This window comes from Acanthopagrus latus, chromosome 15 (genome assembly GCF_904848185.1).
Source record: "Acanthopagrus latus isolate v.2019 chromosome 15, fAcaLat1.1, whole genome shotgun sequence".
Lineage (NCBI taxonomy): Eukaryota > Metazoa > Chordata > Actinopteri > Spariformes > Sparidae > Acanthopagrus > Acanthopagrus latus.
Genome location: NC_051053.1, coordinates 13,283,108 through 13,305,829, shown reverse-complemented (window position 1 = coordinate 13,305,829; position 22,722 = coordinate 13,283,108). Strand labels below are relative to the sequence as shown.

The 22,722-nt window shown below is 42.4% G+C and overlaps 1 protein-coding gene across 1 annotated transcript in view; it reads left to right on the top strand.

Annotated features, from left to right (window-relative positions):
• plpp4 (phospholipid phosphatase 4) overlaps positions 1 to 19,306 on the top strand; it is a 54,183-nt gene extending 34,877 nt beyond the window's left edge. The window contains exons 3-7 of the mRNA XM_037122719.1: positions 982 to 1,072; positions 5,562 to 5,625; positions 5,747 to 5,871; positions 13,802 to 13,972; positions 15,942 to 19,306. Coding sequence (XP_036978614.1) covers positions 982 to 1,072; positions 5,562 to 5,625; positions 5,747 to 5,871; positions 13,802 to 13,972; positions 15,942 to 16,150 — 660 coding nt within the window. The 3' untranslated portion in view covers positions 16,151 to 19,306. The remainder of the gene's footprint in view (positions 1 to 981; positions 1,073 to 5,561; positions 5,626 to 5,746; positions 5,872 to 13,801; positions 13,973 to 15,941) is intronic.
• Positions 19,307 to 22,722: the final 3,416 nt, after the last annotated feature.

Below are 22,722 nucleotides of genomic sequence, written 5' to 3'. Positions count from 1 at the left end.
TTTTCCCTTATTTCCAGCCCATTCTCCAGGCAATTAACATTTCCCCAGACCATTTATATGTTCACATTTATAAGTGTCATAGGTTATCTACCACGCTGACATTTCTTCTGTCATATCAGGTTCACATTACGTGTTTATGACATGAGAATCATATTAGAACATGGCTCAGCTGGCTCAGGGTTGGTTCTGGAGAGTATTTAAGGCTGCCAAGCCAGTGTTATCAGATCAGGAGTGTGTTTCAACATTTGTTAGTGGTGTTTGTGGTGACAGAAAACAGTCTTTTTAAGCCAGAACATAATCTTTTTCTAACACTAACCAAGTGGTGTGTGTGCGTTAAACACAGAGTTGTCACAAGATAGAATAGAAAAGTGAACCTGAAAAACATCAAATGCAGCTATGTGGTCTGCCAAAACCGACATTGCCAATAGTTTTTCTGGTGATTTTCTTGCTGATTTCTTATCCAGACAGCAACAGTCAATACATTTATGACCAGTACTCCAAGTTTGCATCTGTCTCCCTCAAAGGGAATAAACAAAGCTACAAAATTAGTTTGTACCTGGCAGAGTTACACAAATATTCACAAGGCTGAACTGATGAACGTCACTTCAATATGTGTGTTATGATACTGAGCTGAAAAGCTGCCTTTGTTTTTAATACCTCAAAGAGAATATATTGAATTTTGCCAGAATGTACTGGTTACAGTCTTGGGCATTAATAATTACCTAGGTGCTGAGCAGACCCAAATCTCTTCTCAGGTGCAGAGCGAAACCCCTCCCTGTGTAGTCAAGAAACCCCACTGAGCGATAAAGAAGTTTGGCCCTCTCAGTGCGCCTTGTTAAAATTAACTCTGAATAATGGATGGGTTCACGTCATTCCCCGAGGCAAAAGTCATTTCACAATTAACCTGCAAAACGGACCCTGTGGAACGCCGCGGCACATTTTTTAACGACTGTACACTGTTTGTCTTTTATTTCCTCCCAGGCGATTTCATTCCTCACCCCGCTGGCGGTGATTTTCGTGGTGAAGATCATCCAGAGGACGGACAAGACAGAGATCAAAGAAGCGTGTTTAGGTAGGTGGAGCCAGTTGCTTGAAATGTCACCATTAAGCCTATGATATGTCTTAAAATGACAGCATATGTATCTTGTGCAGTTTTTAATAACCCCCCCCCCCCCAATCACCCACTACCTTGACGTCTAATGCAGAATCACTTTATTTTCCTCAATGTTGCAGATCTTTGACTTTGGTGACTCAGCTTGCCACCCCACCAAATGATCTTTATCATACAAGCCACAAGGATCTGCACCCATTTAAACTGTCTTGCCTTTTGTTTAATTTTCAAACATCTGGCCATTTCTCTGACACTGACTTTTTATTTTTTTTTGCCCATCCTGTTTGCCATTCCCCCCACAGGTTGAGAGGCCCGCAGAGGCTTTAGCACATCAGAGAGCATTAAGAAAGTTTAACACAAATCCAATTAAAGAGACACACAGAGAGGAATCGGGTGGAGAGAGGGTGGCTCAGTGCATCAGCGTAGAATTTGCACTGCTGTGTAGAACTTAACAGCCCCATTACCGCCCGTAGAGAAGCACTTCTGCAGGGGTTATGGCCATACCGGAAAACAACATCATTCAGACGAACAAAGAATTTAAAAGGAAGCACATTATTCTGACGAGTTTCTACATGATCAGAGTTCTGAATATGACTTTGAACCAATGCTACCTCTAGACCAAATAAAGTAGAGAGACCATAAAAGCAACACCCCCCCCCTTTTTTTGTCTTTGTGTGCAGTTTTAAAGAAACTTCTTTTTAACCACCTACTCACCTATTTATATTTCATCCACAGCTAAAATCGTAGAAAAGCAGCTGGCCCCACACTCCTCATTTATTGAGTTCAAAGTTGTCCCTGAGGGTCCTCTAATACTGAATTCATGAATCAGAATTTCTAACAGATATAATTGAGCCGGCAGATATCAGGCATGCAAGTCAGACTTTCACCCTGAGTACCGATGGGACCTGGTTTTGCTAATATTGTGCATTTATTGTTTGATGGAGCGCTGCGATCACATCGCGTCTTCACTTCTCTTTGGCGGACAGAGAACACAATGTTCTCTTTGTAGAGTTGTCTAATAACCCTTTATCATTCCCAAAACACTGCAGCTTAATTGCGTGATTATCTATCAGTCAACTTATAATGCAGCGATTCTTGAGGTTTGCTTTTATTTTCCGAAAGACTGCACTCTGAGTCTGCAGTGACTATTTTTAATTTTGGTTACAAAGTATGAAGGATATTATTCATTAAATAAGCGTGAGCTCTCATAGCACGCAGACACTTTATAATTTGGTGTGTGTGTAGAGGGTGTAATCCTGCGGTTAGTGAGACAATGAGGCAGAGTTCCAATAATAAGAGTTTGTTTTGTTCCTGCTAATTTGCTTTAATGAGTTTAAACATCTTAGTATGTTCAGCTTTACACTGCTGGGCCATCCTGCTGCTGAATGAAGAGGGCATGGGTAAAGAGTTGGCACCAAAACTGTCTTCACTCAAAAGCTCTATTATTTTTTTCCTGAAATTACAGCATCACTAAACCCTGGGTAAGTACAAAACCAATTTTGGGTGACCAGAGGCACAAGAAAAGACCTAACGCAGCACAGACCAATCACAGCCAAAGACACAAAGAGGCTATTCAGACCATCCGTCCTGAGTCGTCTGATCACAAGTGGATGACTTCAAAACCATCAGTTCCCACTCGGCATTAAATGCGTCTCGACATGCGGCTTTCGCCTCCCTGCTCTATATGCAAATTAGCTAGTAAATCACTGGAACAAACAGAACAAACAAATGGTTTTTTTACACAAAGAAAGAAACATATTCATGCATACGATTTGCCAAATTAACCAGATGGCTCAAACACTTTTGTAGACGGCATTTTTATGAGTTTATAAAGATTCTCCTAACTCCAGACTAACAAAATTGAGCAATTTTTAAAGCCTGGGGATTCTCTCCACAGGCGTCAAAACACTTGCCTATGTTAGTAAGTGTTGACTATATTTATTAAATTTGACTTGTTTACTGTCAATAAAGTTAATGTTAAGACTAAACTGTTAAATGTTGGGTGGTGAGACACACTTGAGACATGATAACTGACATGCTGGTGCAGTGATGCCGCAACAATCTGACAGTTTTTACAAGGTCAGAAACAACTTAATGGTCTGCATTTAATGCGGAATTTACAAGAAAGCATAAATGATTTAGAATTTGGCATAGCTGCTTCACTAAAGTTTGTTTTGTTGCTCCTCACAACACAACCCGTGAAATCATGCGATCTGTTATGGAAGTCTGGGGACATTGCTCACTAGCTCAGCGCTTAGTTGAAACAGTGTGTACACAAACATCTGCTGCTGACATCGGCCAGTTACAGAGAGCCCACACAGGTAATTTACACTACAGTGAGCCACATGGAAATCCGGCGGCGCATAAGCCATTCTGCACGTTGTTGTGGCTTCCTCTCGATTTACAGAGGACATCAGTTGAGTAGGCGGTCCTTCAGTGTGGCCCAGGACACATATGCCTACACACTACCAAAGGAATGTGGTCACATGCGGCCAAGACCACCTCCGAATGCGGTCTGAGTGGTCCGATCTCAAATGCGTCCTCCATGTGACTTGAAAGTGTTCACACTTGTACTTAGAGCTGGCCACTTGTGATCAGATCACACAGGATGTATGATGATACCAAGGGTGAACAGCCTCTATCAGGAGCAGTAATGGCAAGTTTAGGTTAAAGTGGCGGCCCAAAGTGTCAAGGCATGAACCCAAAGTACACAGGCTTACTGTATATAAGCACAAATATGCTGCAAGGTCAGAGCATCTCTCTTTTACGAGTTGCTATGATCAGCTACGCTACTCCAGCTAACTGGCAGAAACTGGCACGTCCGCCTTCAGGAGATTCACACACGGGCGTAAGTGCAAATAAATGGACTGCCAACATTATGACAGTGCTGCTGTCGGCTTCGAGCCAGCGCAAAAGTTAATTAATACTTTAACGATCATCAGCAAACTTCCCAAGGCTGGACTGTACAGTAAATGAGAGAATGCGATGGTTTTATACAGTAAGTGCTAAGCCTTGTCTGAAGGGAACACATTGCAATTTAATGTCCCAATTTTTCAACTGCTCAAACAGAACGTGCCTCATTTTGGGCTTTTTTTTATGTGATCTGCACACAGTTTGCCCAAATTAACAGGCTGTTAAATAACATTGACACTGTGCTGCTCTCTGCAGCTCAGGAAGATAATACATTCGAGCTCTGGCGACACAGGGTGATTTCAGTTGACCTGCGGACTATTGGGATTTAGCTATGCGGGCAGGAACTCTGGCTAATGATGAGCCCTGGTGGTTTGCTTCGATGCTAATCAAATGAATGTGCCTACCTGTCAACTAACAGCAGCACTCCTGCCTTCCATTACTAAAGCTGGAACAAGCTGTAATAGCTTTACAGTCAGATAAGATCTGAGCAGGTTTAATCAGTCTGCCATCACCATTGTGGGAGGATTTTTCTCTTCCAGTTGAACATGTTCAGCCTCACAACCCTTTGACTTGGTCTGAAAGTCTAAAGAAATGCAGACTTATGCAATGTGCTCATGATCTCATAACTTCTGTGAGACTGTCCTCAAGGATTCGGGACAGGGCCTGTTTGCCCCCCACTGGTCCAGAATGAAATACCTCAACAACTTTTGCATGAATCACCATGCAACATTTGCATTCACAGACATTCATGGCGCCCAGGGGGCAAATGCTAGTCACTTTTGAGAATACCCTGATTTTTCATCTGATGGCACCATGAGGTTCACATTTGTAACTTTGATACCATTCGGGTGGATTACTATGGAATGTGCTGCAAACACCCATGTCTCCCTCGGGACAAATTGTAATGTCTTCGGTGATTCCCAGACTTTCAATTCAGTTTCAATTTGTTCAGTGCCTCGGTTAATCATTGAATAATTGCACTGCTTCATTCCCACCAACCTCTGCTTTACTTTGTGTTTAAACTGGCAAATGTAGACCGGCTAAAACATCAGCATGTTTGCATTTTTAATGTTAGGATGCTGATGTTAGCATGTAGCTCAATAGACCACTGTGCCGATGTGGCCGAGTGTGTGCACCAAAGGACCAATTAGCAAAAAATCAGGGCTTCGTCTCATTTGGCTGCACAAAGGACTCCCAGTGCATTAATATACGTGTTTCTCTCTCTCTGAAACTAATCTTTGAAAGCTGCTTTCAGCTGTTGCTGTTTAGAAATCACGAGCTGCTTCACTCATAAATCCGGACAGCCATCTGTCCAGCTGCAACGGAAATTCCCATGAACTTAATTGGCTGTTTTATTTGTACATCATGTCAGAAGAGAGGGCACCCCGCCACAACCTGTGCTGCAGTGATCGTTATTCTTATCCTTTTGACAGCCTTGCAGGTTTCTGTGACTGTTAGTTAAACTGAAAATGCCCGTCTGTGTCACATTTCAACAAAGATGCTTGTTTGACTGTGTGTGCCAATCCTCCCTCTCCAGCTGTGTCCCTGGCTCTCGCCCTGAACGGAGTCTTCACAAATACCATCAAGCTGATCGTTGGCAGGTATGCTAAACAAACTGACGGCTCTATTTCTGTCTAGTGATGCTACATATCAGTCTGAAGATCACATTTTTCAGCTTTGGCTCGAATTTTTTTTTGACAAACAAACTTTTTGATTTTTCAGACCCAGGCCCGATTACTTCCAGCGTTGTTTCCCCGACGGACAAGTGACTGTGAAGATGATGTGCACCGGCGAGCCGGATCTGGTCTCTGAGGGACGCAAGAGCTTCCCCAGCAGCCATTCCTCCTGTGAGTGCCAATAATCAGTCGGAGCAGGCCGCTGCCAGCGCTAGCAACAGAATGCCAAAAGATATCATACTCACACAATGGCTCATTAAAACTGCATGCAACTGTAGCTGTTTACTCAGTGTGATTTTGATTTCCCTGAGCACGTCCATGTCCGTGTCCATGACGGCGGACTTGGCGAGGACTGCACAAGGTTTTCGCTTCATTTTAAAGTGATGATTTTGTTCTCGCCCTCCCCTCAAAGGTAATTAGAACTTAGAACTCATCCCGAGGCAGCCTGTCGAGAGGCTCGTGGGTTTGGTCGCTCGAGTCGAGCATATTCAATCTTCTTCAGCCTGTGTAGGAAGGACTGCTGAATGCATGCCTGCTGTTTCAGCTTCATCTCACCTCCCGCTGTGCGGACCAATGTGGGCCACCGGACTTCTTTTCAGCCATGTTGATTTCCAAGCTGTTTTTTTACCTCAGCGGCTGGTTAAATAATTCATGTTTGTCTGTTGTCCAGCAGATGAATGTTCAGTGGTATGTGGGCCACACAGATGTTGACTCAGTATTATCTGGTGCATCGAGCCGTGAAGAGACTGCATTTGAGAAGATACCTTGAAATCACAACTTAATTACCTTGCTGCCATTGAGCTGAAGACATTGTTGAATTCAAAACCTGTTCGGTTTTTAAGTCTTTCCTCTCTTTCTCCTGCAACTGTGTGCCTCAGCAAAGTCCACCGGCTGCGAATTGCTTATGTTGTAATTACACCGAACCTGCTGCTATCTATTATTCAGAAAGAAAAAAATATCTCTATATCTTCCAGTGAGCTATAACCCTTATGGTGGCAGGCCTGATATTCAAATAGTTTGCTTTGTTTTATTACATTTCCACTGTAGATGCACATTCACACGCGGTAATTGCAAAAAGTAGTGCAGGAGTGTGTAAGTAAGAGTTTAAATGTGGCGGGTTGAAAAGTATAGAGAGAAATTGTGTGTCATATTCTAATTGAACCGAAAATGCTGCGTGACAGTTCAGGGAGAAGTGCTGCTCAGAGGTGGAAGCCATGTGTGTGTGTGTGTGTGTGTATGTGTGTGTGTGTGTGTGTGCGCGTGCGTGTGTGTGTGTGTGTGTGTGTGAGACAAACAAAATTGTGAAATGGCTTGTGAATGTTCCCCACTGCCATCCTGCTGCGAGTGTGACTGCCTTAAACCGGTCTGCAAAAGGCTTGAAATCAAGCACTGGGATTAATTGGTCTGCGCCTGTAAAAGCAACACAGAGATACTCTTACGGATAAGATTAATGTGAAAATGCATTTCATGTTAAAGACGACCGTAATTTCATGGTTCCGTCCGCTTTTAAATTCTCGCACATCACACTTCAGTGCTTCCCAGACACCTGCTTTCAGGAAGAGACGCTTTGAAGTAACGCCTGTGTCCCATTAGAAATGGCAGCGAGGGACATCGCTCTGTAATTCACTGCCGCGCTGTGTATGGATTACATTCATCTGTGAGACAGCTCTAATAGCCTTATGTTGTTGCTCTGTGAGTGGGAAAGTGATTGAGAGAGGCGCGCGACAGGGACACAGGGAGCACCCATATGCCTGCACGTCTACTGAGCAGAAGAAATCCAATTTCCTGTCTGTGTCCCCTTCCACCAGGACAACGCTTTGTTGGAGCACGCCTAAGTCGGAGATTTAACCCAGACGAATGTTGCAGTGGACTGGGGATAGGACCGGGAAGGTGGCAAGAGTGAATGTAGCCGCATTCAATGTGGCATCTGGACATGATGCAGCAGCATCATCTCTGGCTGGTATGAAACTGGGAAGACAGGTAGAAAAAAAACGTGCTCTTCCCTGTCCCATGGGGGGGGGGGTGACATATTCTGCATGGTAAAAATAAGACCAAACCTAATCCATCAGAATCAGCCAGGACAAAAATAAAAATCCAGGCAGCAGTGTTTGATGACAGTGATTTTTTAAAGCGCACAAACTATTATTGCATTTCAAAGTTTTTAAAGCCGCTCGGGTTCTGTGTGTTTTGATTTACTCTCTCCACCTCAAAGCAAAGTAACGGAAAGTGGAGGAGACAGGTCCCAGAAAGAGAAAAACAAACAGATAAATACCAACTCCCATGAACCCGCCGCACTGATACAGACACAGCGGCAGAGCGAGCGGCCGCGAAAGCAATAGCCCTAAATTGTCTCCTCCGTATTCGTATTCATCTCGCCATCCTCCCTTGTGCTTATTAAGCCATTAGTTATGATAAATGAATACACACACACAAAAAAAATAATGAATCCTGCGAGACCGTCCTAATCGCATCTCTGAATCTACACAAAGCTTCTTTCACTTATGCACGACCATCTATCATAAATTAACCACAGCTTGGAATGTCCATCAAATTACCTCAATTAGAGCGCTGCTGCTCTAACCGTGCTCCCATGTGTTTGCTGTAACCCACTCAGGCACATTTCAGTTCGTACGAGTGTCCGAAGAGGTTGAGGAACAGCTTGTGCAGGAGTGCCGCGGCAATGATAACGAGCCAATAATGAGCTCCTGTTGGGCTTTTGTATGTTAATGCTGGAAACTGACTCGGTGGCTAAGTGGCTGGTTAATATGGATCACTTCTGACGAGTGGGAGAAGGGTGTCACACTGGTCCCCTGCAGGGGTTGGAGGTCAGAATGAGAGAGGGAAATGGCTGGGAGATAGAAAAGAAAGCCGCTATCTGCAGTTCGACGATAGATATTTCAGCGGCAGGTAAAGCGGAGGAAGTTGAAGAGACTGGAAGGACCAAAATCATTAGACTTTGCAGAGGTTCCGACCAGAGCATGACTCCACTCTTTGAATCCCCCAGCCAGCCTGTGGAGTTTAAAAACAACACTTACCTGCTATAAGAGATCTCCTCCGTGGGTTCACCTGTCGGAAAATGTTCAACAGAGTAGTAGTTTACTGTGGCTTCCGATTCACATCTCCTTTCATCACCTGTTCCTTCACGCTTCAAACCTCATCTTGAAGTGGCTCGGAGCCGACAGTCAAAGTAGCTGCCCTGTGGGGCTGTGCCCGGGCACAGTGGTGCTTAGGGCTAATTTGCTAACACCAAAATGCTAACACACTCACAGTGACTCAATGATAACTAGGGGTGGGCGAAACTGCACATTTTGGTATCTATCTGACACCAAGTAATAACAGGGCCAGTATTGCAGATACCAATACTGATACTTTTTACTTGAAAATTCCTGATCATTGAATGATTTTGCACTTTTGCCTTTAATTAGTTGATCATGATTATGATAATAATAAAACACTGGACAAAGATTTTTGCCAATTAAGAAAATAATATTTAACACAATTAAATCTATAACCTATCTGCATGTAGCCTAAATAGAAATAGTAATGCTCCTTCAACAGATAACACACACACAAAAGGGTTATTATATTCTGCAATATTGATATGTCAGGATTGAGGTAGGCTATATCTAAATATAAGTACATATTTTTGAGTTCCAGTAAAACAATTAAGATTTATTTCAACTGTCTGAATATATGATAATAGTTTCATCACTCTAAAATTACATCTCTGACAACCAATTACACTTTGAAAAACAACATTAACCAATGCTGGAAATAACGTTCACTTCTAGAAATTGCTACCTGGATGTTGTTGAGGTTTTTGTTGAAAGGCCTCTGTCACTGACGTCTGTCTCTGTGTCAGGGGTCTGGTTCGGGTTTGGGGAGCTCCTTCCTCCTCCTCCTCCTCCTCCTCCTCCCTCCGTTTGCTCTGCAGCTCAGTGTTAACTTTTGGGTGTGCTGCTTTTAAATGCGTATACAAGTTAGTGCCATTTAACCACATTTAATCCCATGCTCCTTCAGGAGTTCATGAAACCATGTCTTTTGTTTTCATTATTTTGATTGAGAGATGCCTAGCAGCAGAAAATTACATACCGTGTGTTTCAGTGTTTTATCACGCTTACGTTTGCTAATTAGTAGCATGCAGAAAGCAGAAGAGTCTGATGGGAACTTAAATCAAATTGCTGGACAAAGTAAAGCTCTGACTTGAGGATGACGCTAGATTAAAATTCAGAGGATCACCAAAGTCGTTGCAATGTCTTCTGAACGGAGCACAGAAATGGAAATCTATCCAAGCTTTGTTGAGATATTTTACTTAAAACTCACACTGGATTTTAATGCAGAAATGTTAGTTGGATATAAATAAATTGTGCAAAATTTTAAGGTATGTAAGACCCCTGATGACTTAATCCCTTTCATTTTATCTTTCTGCTCTGCCCAAGAAAAAAAAGACACCCATTGTACTTTTTTAGATGTTTTCATTTTTCGTCGCCACTGTGTTCAGTTCTGCCGCGCACACAGAAATCCCTAGCTGTCCTGAAACGTGCATCCACACTTGGCTCCCTTTCACGTTGCAACCTCTGAACAAACCTCGTGTTTGTTTGAAGATGAAAAAACAATCACCCTGCACTCATCACTCTCATAGGCCATCTTTGTTTTGTCTCGGGGGAATTACTCTTCAAGGCTTTTTAAATGCATCACGCGGATTCATTACCGAGTTGTTGTTTTTTCACTTTGTTGGCCTCCTCTCTGTCCTCTGGCCTTTCCGGGACTCCTGCTGCCTCTCGGGGAGCGTGTTGCACTTGACATTGGGTACACATAGTACTCATTGTATCACCCTGCACATATATTGACTTAGTTAATTACGCAACTGTAATTTGCGATGTGCTCGTGTGTCTGTGTGTGTGTGTGTGTAGATGCGCGTGAGCGACACATACTTTCCGTCCCCACTCATGTATTATGCAAAGGATCAAAGCTTTTTATATTAGTGTAATCCTTAAGATGTCGACTCGCTGTGCCTGCAAACATATCATTTGTCTGTATGCAGGGTGGAGATAAACCGTGCACATATGCTGCTGCAATAACCATATTTCTTTATGGTTTATTATTCATTTTTTCTTTTATTATGACTATGACAAATCTATTCATATCTGTGTCACAAATCTTAAGAAAGTCAACAGAACAACAGAATATTATACACAGTTTCATTAAGAGTTACTTCCTGTTCCTCTGTCTTAATTCACACTGGTTGCTGGATTCACATTGTGCACTGTCCTCACAACACAGACGAGAAGGAAGGAAAGAAAGGAATAAACTTCAATAAGCCATGTATAGATATACATTTATCTCTGCGTTTGGAGTTAATCGCTGGATCACCTCAAGAGCCACTGTAAGACGTGAGAGCAGGTGCATCGTGTGATTTTGTTATGTAAAACGTCGGCGAGTTCTCCCAAGTTTGAACTGTTCAGTCAGCAGACTGAGTCAGTGGTTCATGGATAATTTAGTTCTGTCTATCTGAATGAGTAATGTAATCGTCTTAGCTATGCTTAAAGCTATTAAAATGAATGGTGTGAGCTGCTGTGTTATTGGAAATGACGAGAGGTCGTCCAGAAGTGAGATGGATGGGCGTTGGGGGATGCTGAGGATCTCTCGTGGCTTGTTCGTGACCTCTGAACAGAAGGATTGGACTGATGAACTGAGCCAGAAAAATAATGTGTTGTTTTCTATTCAGCCCATGCGGTGCACTTTGTGGGTGGCGATGACGACTGTGCACAGGATTTTATATACCACAGGGTGCTAATTAATTTTTTTAGCATATTTTATTTCTCCCCTGCTCTGCATATGGATTGATTTAACTGGCTGAATTTATTAACTTGATTCCGCTCAACTAGCAGCAATTTTAAAGCTTAAGCTATTAAAAGGGGCCCACTGGCCAAATTTGATCTTGCAACCTTAAAACACCATATGTTCTCCAGCAGGTGAGGTAGCCCAAGAGGCCCTTACAGTCGGGACCATGAGCTCGCAATATGTGTTCAGTTTGCTTAAAATCAAATGTAGCCCGTTCATGTTAACTGTACGGGTGTTGATCGGAGATGTTGGGTCACTGCTTTTAGCCACTGCTACTTTTTACTCTCTATGGATGATCCATTATTTTGGTCTGGAACAATAATACCCTAACGACGACTGGATGAACTGGCCAACTCACTATTGCAATTACCCAGTCCTCTAACATGACCACAGGTTTGACACGTTCTGGTTCTGAGTGAACTGCCTGAAAAAGTTTGGGTGCCACAAATACAAATAGAAACCAGTAATTTGCAAAAGAACTGTGCTTACCGACAACAGTTTTGCAAAGTGTTTCTGAGCCCGCGTAGCAATATTGTTCATACAGTCACGCGTTTTTACAAAAGTGGTGAATATCGCCCCATCCTTACCTGTGAGTCTTTCGAGGTTGCCCTTTCATACACAATCATGATACCATCACCTGTTACCAATGAACCCGTTTACCTGTGAAATGCTCCATACAGGTGTTTTTTGAGTATTTAACAACTCTCCTAGCTCCAGTTGCTCCTGTCCAAACTTGTGTGTAACATGTTCCTGGAATCAAATTCTGAATAAGCATATATTTTCCCGTGCACTCCTCTACAAAATCCTGTATAGTTAAAGAAATAGATGTATGTGCAAAACACCATTCTTTACTGTGGATAAGCAGAAATGTTTACATGTATCCTCATTTGAGGCAATTCTAGCAGTTATGGAGCCCACACACGTTTACATTAATATGTTGGCTGGGTAACAGCAACAAGAAAACATGATGTACACCATACACTAGTGGAAAGCAGCCAGAATCCCATATTAGATTCAGTCCTGCTTAAGTGCTCAATACCAGACTCAATTTGAAGGCAGAAATGCAATCAAGTGAGAGCATTATGTCTATCATTTCCAGTTATTTCTATAACCTTTTTTTATATTTTTTTTTTACAGAAATTTAATATCAGCCTTTTCCAGCCAGCCAATATTTTGGTGTGAATTTCCTAATGGAAAATGCTGACTTCTTGATGCAGCCAGCTCCTTCTCCCTGACAGCAGGACGGCCACTGAGACAGCTGGATTTCCTATCTCTGCCCTTTTCCCCCATTGTCCATCTCTCTCTCTCTCTCTCTCTCTACAGGCAACACACGTGTCCTGCTGTCTTTAGTATTCTCGGGCAGTTTCTGGCTTGAGTGACAAATGGGCGGCTGATGGGTGCTGATAGGTGCTGTTTGCCCTGCTGCAGCAGTAAAATAATGACCCTGTCTAAGTAACACATTTTACGGCTCCATCACACGACCTTTAATTCCTACAATTACACCGCCGCTGTTTCTCTCCCACGATCCAGCATCAGCTAAGACACAGGCCTCCCTGAGCTGAGCAGAGCACAGCTCGCAGCCACAGCAGGGCTTTAGCTTTCACTGTGACCTCAAGCTCTCAGGTCAGACGTGGACCTGAGCAGAGGGAGAGCTGCTGGACAACATTAAGATATTTATGAATGTATCAGCTCCATACTAATCTTGACATGTGGTGTCAGTTGGGACTGACATAGTCACTCTCTTATCACACTTAGGCAGTGTTTGCCTAGAAACCAGTCATAGAGAATCTCATTTTGTACCGTGGGTTGACGCAGGGATGCAAACTGATGCCTCACACAATAGAATGCAAGAGAATGCACATGGCAAAGTAAGTCTCCTTCAGTGTGTGGGTTGTGCATAGTACAGCTGTGTAGATCTGGCGGTTTGTTTGCCTTCGCTTGCTTCCAGCCACCTGCCACACATAGATTTAGTACAGAGGTGTTTGCCTAACAGTCTGTTATATCCCTCAGTGAGCTTACCTGCGAGTAGGAGGCAGTGGACATGCTGCAAATCTCCCATCTGCTTTCCTCACAAAGGAATCTGTTTAAAATATTTTTGTATTTCTTAATAGGTTTCCAGTATTTTGTTGATTTTATTATTCGCGCTGTCACCTGTTGCACGCTTGTCCATCGTGTGTCACAGTTTGATTCCACAGCCACAGAGAGGATGAGAGTCTCTTATCTGAATGCTTGACTGCCCTCTCTTCTTGCCTCCTAGTCGCTTTCTCCGGTCTTGGATTCACTTCCTTCTACCTGGCGGGCAAGCTGCAGTGTTTTACGGACCAGGGTAGAGGGCGCAGCTGGCGTCTCTGTGCCATGGTGCTGCCTCTCTACAGCGCTATGATGATCGCTTTGTCCCGGACCTGCGACTACAAACACCACTGGCAAGGTTGGTGACAGCTCAGACTGCTGAACATGGGTTTCCTGCAACAATCAAAATCAATGTGAACTAAAAGCTGCGGTTTCGAGACTTACATAGTGTTAAATCTGCTGGTGTCAGCTTGAGAGGGATTGCTGTGCGGAAGCCTGTGTCCATTACACCTGGCTCTGGGCATTTTTATAATCATTATACAGATTCATTTATAAGGAAAGCTGGGGGTGATTACTGTTATCATATTTTTATCTTAATCAGCATGCCTGACAAGTCGAGGAAGACTGAAAAAAAAGGGTGGACAGCTTGCTTATTTGCCAACAGACTGGAAATTGTGCCTTATGAGGCTGTTTTCTGTCAGCTAAAGCATAATGCTCACATGACAGCGAGGTGACATTTAATTGAGCAGTTACGAGCTTCAATTCTTCATATCTGTTCTGAAAGAAATGGAATGAGACTTGGGGTGGGGATAGAGGGAAGGGAATGCATATGTGGGTGGGGGGCGTGGGAGAGAAAATGTGGTAATATGGTGACAGCTCTGTCATGTGGTGTTAATTAGTTTTACAGAGCCATATGTTCCTGGAGAGCAGGAGCAAGTCTTTAAACAAACAGGACGATATTTACATCAAAAGCAATCATACACACACAAACACACACATAGTATACATAGTAGTTAGACATAGTAGTGACGCTTGGGAACAATTGAGGAACTAACTGTTAGTTAACCATTAGTTAATGAGTTACTCCTAATCCAATTTGTGGGGCTGCTTATGGTTAATTAAATTGTAGTTAATGAAGAAATGACTGAGGAACAAATCAAGAACTGTTGAATGGTTAATAAGTAGTTCCCTTTTAATTACTAATGGAGGACTACAGATAATAGTCACTGCTGATGTTTCCATCCTGACTGCAACCTCACCATCCACATACATCTCCTTGCTGGCTTAACAAAAAATTGCTATCTCCACACCACATGTCTGTAGCTTGAAACAAAGTTAGCCGGCCAGCTAAGCTGAGGGAGCTAACTAAGAAAATGCAAAAAACATGATTGAAAAAGAAACAGCAGCCAGTTTCTAATTTGTTCAATGCAAGCTGACCACTGTCCCAGTCCTCTTAGTATTTCTTAGCTCTACACGTACTTTTCCTCCACCCTCTTCCCAGAAGACTGTTAGTAAGCAGCAATGGTGCAGCCCATTAAACATGAGGGGCCTCAATCTGCACTCGGTGTAAACACAACCTGGGAGCCTCCATTAGTCAGGCTGCTGAGCCATGCTGCATGGATACTAATATTCTCACCATCCCTTTGCACTTTGAAGGTGCGCTCTCGTCTCTAAGGGGGGAAAGGGCCGGGCCTCCAATCACTGTCTCAATGAGACCACCGAACTAATATATTGCATCAAGTCACAGTCTATTAAATTCAGCTGACAGGAGTCGATGAAACAATCACAGAGCAAGCTCATGCATTGTTTAGCTTCACAACGGTGGAAATCAATGTTGTATCATAGTTCACTTCACCCAGAAGGAGAAAATAAAGGCAGTTTGGTGAGACCTGCGAAGAAATATGATTTTGATATTATGGAAACTTCTACTTCAGCTGCCCCGGCCTCCAGCTGGCCATGTCATTTTGACGTACACCCACCAATATAGGCTTGATATTCACCACGGCACTGCGATATTGTATGATGCATTATAGCTAAAAGGGGAGCTGGTTTAATAAGAAACTCTTCAGCGTAGATGACAAAGTGACAGAGACAGCTTGTCCAGAGGCAAGTTAGCCCTGTGCTCAGCAGAACAGATTCATCTCTTCGCCTTTCAGTTTACTTCCATCACACTCTTAACTAGCCCGGAATGATGAATGCTCACTGGAACACTCTTGCACATGAATTGCTAATTGACTGAGAGCGGGTGTTATTTCTCTTCCTCCATGCAGGCTAAAATTAACCAAAGATGCATACCTCGAAATATATGTGTTTTTGTGACTTTGCAGACGCTGTTGTTGGAGGAGTGATCGGCTTGCTGTTCGCCTATATCTGCTATCGCCAGCACTACCCACCCTTTCTGCACATGGACTGCCACCTGCCTTATGCCAGTCTGACTGCCGCCGCCCACATGCCCTCGCATCCCCAGGATGACCCGCAGCCGACTGACAATGCCACCACCCTCCCCCTGGAGGGCTTGACTGAAGGGCCCGTATGACTAGTGGCCCCCACCGAGACTCCCCCCAACACCCTAACCAAGCCTCCGAGCCCACCTCTCTCTTCTCAGTGACTTACTGAGAACTGTATACATTCCAGTGGACAGTAATACACCTCACCCACTCATTACTGTTAGAAAACCAGTCTCGGTGACACCTACATTCTTTTGTGTTTATTATTTTTATATCTAGTTCTTGCTCAGCAGCCGTGAAAGTCTATCTTTAGATGTGATGTATGAGAGGAACCCACGAATATGGGACATCGCCGCTGAGAGTGAGGGGGAAAAACATGCTTAAAAACCTGAGGAAAGAAATCTTACTAATGGGTGTGGAGGAAGATGAAAATATTGCCAGTTCTTGCTGGAATCTTTTGCATAATGAGAAATGTGTCTGACAGGCCGTTTAATGCTGGAGTTTACTGAACATTTGGCTGTTACAGGATTAGACCAGCAAGTTGGGGAGACCCCGAGAAATCCCATAAAATGTCACAGCAATTGAAAAACCATGAAATCAAAACAGTCAAACTATTGGAATATATTATGTTTAACAAGTAAAAAGCAATTATGGGGTTTGATTGCTACTGGTGCCAGAATCCAACAACATTCATTTAGTTTGACTTTTAGACGCAGTTCAGATGGCACCAACGTGTTGGTCACAAACTTAGAGACTTGGATCACTGTTCTAGGTTCACATCTCCTCGTTTTTCAATAATATTTGGTTGTCAATAGCAACTTAATGACACAAACAGAACCTATACGCTCTTGGAGAACAGCATTGGTCCATGCCAAGGACAATTGTCAGTGTTCCCTAACCCTACTATTCTACATTCACAGCTTTTTTATTACTTCAATTCTCCTTGGGCTTGAATATTTATGCAACCCTGCATATATCACCATTTCCCCATTCCCCCACCCCCTCCTGTCACCATCCAACTTCCCAGAGGTTGCACGGGGATATGAACCCAAATTGAGTGCAATCAATAACTGGCAGGTGGGAATGCCGCAGTGGAAGCGTGTCTTGACAGGCCCAAACTCTAATCTGATCCTGCATTAATCCTCATTATGGGAGGTCAGCCGCTGCTCCTTGTGAGCACATTAGGACTATATGAGGTGCCCCACGGACTGCTCAAGCATCGCAAATGGCTTTCACATCCCACTCCAACCCCGCAAATAGACAATCTGGCATTCAGGAGATGACAGGCCTGAACCCCGGACGGCGATTTTGATGTATTATTCATTCCTAAATGTTCCATTATTTATTCATATTTCCAGCCTTAATTGAGGGACAGCACGTTGAAACAAAGAATACACCAAAGATTCGTAGCGTTTTTTCCTGCTCCGGTTGTAGGCGCCCTGTTATGCTTTATTAAAGGAGATGACACACAGCCAGAATACTGGGTCCCAATCACCAACAAAGCAATTTGTAGCCTTTCACAAGTTTTGTTAGAAATTACAAATCATTTTGTCGCCTTGGTTACTATGTCTTTTTATGCCATTGCTGTGACATTATTGGGAAGGTGCAATCTCAGTTTACCTCTTATCGTACCCAGCTGAAAAAGGGAAAAAAAAGGCAAAGACATTATATTTGCACTGAAAATTGAATACTGAAAACATTTCAAAAGAGCATATGAAATGAACCACAAGCCAAATGTAAAAGGTTATTTTGTAATTTTATTATCTCCTCAGTATATAAGTCAAGCCTGTTTGTGCATTTGTCTGACAAAGGTCTTTGTGAAGAGAGCAGCAGATGAAACAGACAAGGAAAGCTTCTCTCACTCAGATATAATTTCCTCCAAACAGACCCAATTATGCCTCTATCACTAATGCAACCCATTGGCAGCTTCTCAACACGGTGTGTGTATGCGTGCGGGGTTTGACAAGGCCTCTCCCACACTGATGCAATACAAGATGAAACTTTGGAAGAACAAACCTTTCACCAGAGGGGAAAAAAGGTGCTCGACTCCGTGAAACAGACTCTGTGACGGGACATGTCGAGACCCTGAGAGCTCACTGAGGAGAAACCTGTAACCCTCTCAGGCCTGTGACTGCGAGGTTTCAACATCTTGAGGCTGATTTGGAGACAAAATGATTGTGACACATGTTCATTATGTTCTATAGACCTGCATTTCGCCTGACTTGGCAGCCTGATGTTTGTACTTTGTCATTTTGTTTGGTACAGTGAATATTGAAAAAAATGTTGTTGAGAAGTTTTGTCTGTAGGAGTATTTTTATTTTATGTTTGCTTTATCAGCATTTAAGTTCCCCACTTTCCTTCGAATCATTCCATAATTTGTTTTAATTTGGTGCTATAGATAGGTTTTTAGCAGTAGGTGTCACTTTTTTCAAACGCTGGATGTGTCATTTTGAAATGAACGTTCAATAATTTTCTACAGAGAAAAAATAAATAAAAGATTATAATTCATTTGTCTTAATAAGATGCACAAGGGCAACCAGTGGTGGATACTTTTTTTTAAATCATGTCACCTTCCCAAGGACTGATGGGAGAAAAGCATCTGAAAAAACATTAAAGAATAATGAAAAATTAACAATTATAATGAATAGATGTCTGAAGAAAAAAGTGTAAGACTTAAGAATCTTTGTCCATGGCATGCCAGTTCCATTTGTCAGAAAAGACTGTTTTCTATGAATAAGCATGTCTGGCCTTGAGATCTATTTGAGCTGTGTTTTGCTGTTTATATTTATGTACAATAAAGGATTGCGGCTGTGTAAAAAGTGTCCATGAGCAGAAGAAAGGAGCCTGTTGTATCTTGTCAAAGTGTGATCGTCGGAGCCTGTGTTTGCTGCTGTGATGGGAACATGCCGCTCCACTTGGACTCAACACATCAGTGGAAACAAACCAAGGATTCAAGGAGGTTTATAATGAAAATGTCCTCCCTGTACTCAAAACATAGGTATTACGAAATGATTATTTATATGCAAAAGAACAATCTCACATTATGCAGCAGCGGACGTTTGTATAATGAGATATATCCCAAGTTCAGTTCAATGAATTCATGCTTCGACAGACCTGCTGTCATATCGCACATCGCTACTGAGGCAGTCGAGTGTATGTGTGTGAATGTAACTCTGTTTTAAGTGTGCGTTGTGCTTTTCTGCATCAGTTGTGTTGCACTCTTGTTTAGGGGACTTTCCAATAAATGTGTGTATGCTTACGACTGCAGGAAAATGTTTTCTTCCAAGAAATGTTTTTCAACCATACTACTGCTTATAAACATCATGTTAGCTCTGATCATGTGCTATAGAAACTTAAGTATTAGTGGTGTTTAGTGCTGATCTGATCAAGTGGACAGCTCTATGCATCGAGAGTGACACCCTGTGATCAGATATCACAGACACAATGACTTTAACACAAAGAACAACATATCTTTATGCACAATGTTTGCCAAAATGAACCTAAACAATACCGAATCTGTAAGAAACAAGGTTTTACAAAGTTGATAAAAGTTTCTCTGAACTCAACAACCCACAAGCGATTTTGTTAAGGCTGTCTGGGGAACTTTCTCCACAGGCCAAAAAGGTAATGTGATAATATACCTAATTTATAAAGCACCTTTAAAAACAGAATTTACAATCAGGCAAAAGCAGGAAACTCAAGAGGATAATATTACAGAATACATAGAAGGCAGGACAGAAAATGTAAGAGCACAAAAGTCAAAATGATCAACTACAAGTAAAAGGAATAAAAGCAATAAAACAGGCAAAATCACAGGAAAAAAGGAAAAAATAGTAATAAATTATAACAAATGCATTTAATAACAAATATAAAAGAAGGTAAGCATGATTTATAAATGTAGGTGTTACAGTTGGAAAAGCATCAGGCACTGATGTAGTTTTACCATTTATATGGAGATTATCGCTTTAGCTCCGCATCAGTCTCAGTGACATTAGCCTTGAAATTGTGATTCTATTTGAAATTGTCACATGTCAACATACTGTACTGTACTCTCACTGCATTGAGCCTACTTTCAAATCTGCAAATGATGCGGTTGGAAATAGTAAATCTGAAGAGCTGAAAATAATAATCCTTGGATGTATCAATCCGTCCAGGCGCCAAACCCTCGTGGCTTTGTTATTCACACGAAAATGGTTCCTGCTGAATAACAAGACAAAGGCACCGCTGATCAATAAGGTTGATGCTCCAGACAGCTGCCCTCTTCAGCTGATAGAAACCTTTTGACTGGGTAACAGCCCATCTCATCAGACCCAGGAGGGCTGCAGCAGCCCTTCCAAACAGCTTTCCCCCTCTGGGAAAGTCTCGCACAACCTGCAAGATCCTCATTTCAACTCACACTTGTGGATACATAGCTCCAAGTATCTGATGAGGTAACATAAGTATATGATCTGATTTTGAGCCTTTGTAATAAATGCATTTCAATTTGGTTTGTGTTTCCAAACAACTGTCCTGCGAGACTGCGTGTGCTATTGAGGTAAATTATGCACAAATCACAGCTCCTGTTTCGCACTGCAGAAGATTAATATCTGACACGGCAAAGAGCGGGCTGTCAGTCCCACCTTTGTTTACCTTGGAAATAGAAGAGATGGTTTCCTTTCAGTATGCGCATGATTAGAGTGCTCAGTCAGAGACGAGGGTGTCATCCCTCAAAACATCCATATTCTTTTCCTGTCAAGGGCAGCTCGTTGCGTCTGGCTGAGCAACGCCATTAGCTATGGCAGTTGAATCAACCTGAATCTAATGCATCAACAGTCGGCTGGCATCAAATATCACTTAACATTGCCGTACCCTTCAAGACGCTGCTCATAATGTTTTCAAAGGGTACTTGAAAAGAGATTTCATGAACCTGCGGTTACATTAGTTCAAACCATGAGGACACCGTTAACATGGTAATAAGATATTGTAAAGCTGACAAAATACTGAATAGTGGTGTGCGCGAGATCAAACTTTATCGGAGCATGTCTATAAAACAATACAAGACACACATTTTACCCTTGATACATTTTTTATAGGGTATGTAGGGCAAGTAACAGTAGATTCATTTGGTAACAGTGATATTTGATTAAAAAAAGGAATGTCATTCACATGAACGTTGATCCTAACAACTCTAGTGCAGGGTGAAGCATCACATTTATCACTTCAATACAGTTTTGTGTCACATCGACATTGTAGCCGAATTTTAAATACCGAATATCACACAGCTCTCAGACAGGAATCAGTGTTGGAATCCTGGTTGGTGCATGCTGTGATCTCTATGATACAGGGACTAATGATTTACTGAAACATTAACTTTGGATACAGCCTCAGACTTCTTTAGAGGCTGAGCGTGATGAGTCAACGTAAAATTTTGTGCACCTGTATGCTTTACATAAAAGATTTTCGCAAATTATCCTGATGCTGGAGCTGCTCTCACTCGAAGGTAGTGAGACCTTTGTCACAACTAACTGACTTCAGACTCATTTGGTTACAGGGGAGAGGAAGCATTTTTTTTTTGTTTCCAGTCTGAAATTCTCAACGGCAGCAAGTGGCGATGTAGCCACTTCAAGGAACTGTTTCATTACAGCACAAGCTTTAAATAATTAATACTTTTTTCTCCCCTGCTTGTCTAATTTGGTATCCTCTTTTTTTTTGACAAAATGCAACATTTCTGACTAATGAATATATCTGGATTCTGAAGCATGTGGCAAATAAAGGAGTCATCAGATCGACTCATGGTTAATGGACCAGCCAAGGAATGTGAGACTCACTTGTTGGTCTCTTCTGTGGAGCTGTAACCGATATTCAGCTGTGCTATCTGGGCCTTCCTGAGGGTCAAAATAGTTATAATGAAAATTTCTTGTAAGGTGGATGTGTCATTCACATATTTAGATTACTAGGGGCGCACAATAACTCATCCTGAATTTTTATTCTGCAAAAATACATCTGATTCAGATCTCCTCAAAACATGCCGTGGGTGCAGATTGTCATTATAAGGTTTCATACAGGGTTACTGAAAGCATGAACAAAACAATATGTGTTGCATTAAATATTATCTGGGTTAAAAAAAATGACATGATATTTAACATTATCATAAAAACTATGTGCATGTAAAGTAGCATGCAGAGTAAACCTCCAGCTCAGCCTGAATCACAAGCCGAAGAGGCAACTGACATTCATAATAGATCAATAGCAATGAGCAGACAGCTGTAGATGTACCTTGCGTGCTCCCGTAAATTCCTCCGGGTACTGTGCCATATCGCAGAACTCACTGGTTTCTGTCATGTCTGCCTCATTAATACACAAACCACAAGTCTGTCAACGTGCAACATTCAGTATAAATGCACACGGAGGGGGGGTCTGGGGAATTGTTGGCAAAGTGAGTGGCAGGCTCGCTCTCTTGTTTCTTAAATGCTAAGTAGTGATTGCACTCTTGTTTGGCTCACTCAGAGGGGGGGAAATTGATCCACACCATTCAGACACACGGCATAGTCAAAAAGTCAGCAAACATCCTCGAATGGGAGAATGGAGGCTTTGTCACAGGGGAATCACGTCGAATAATGAGAAGGAGGCTGAGAAACTTTACGAACTACTCTTTTCTCGCGAACACTCAAATCTATGCAAC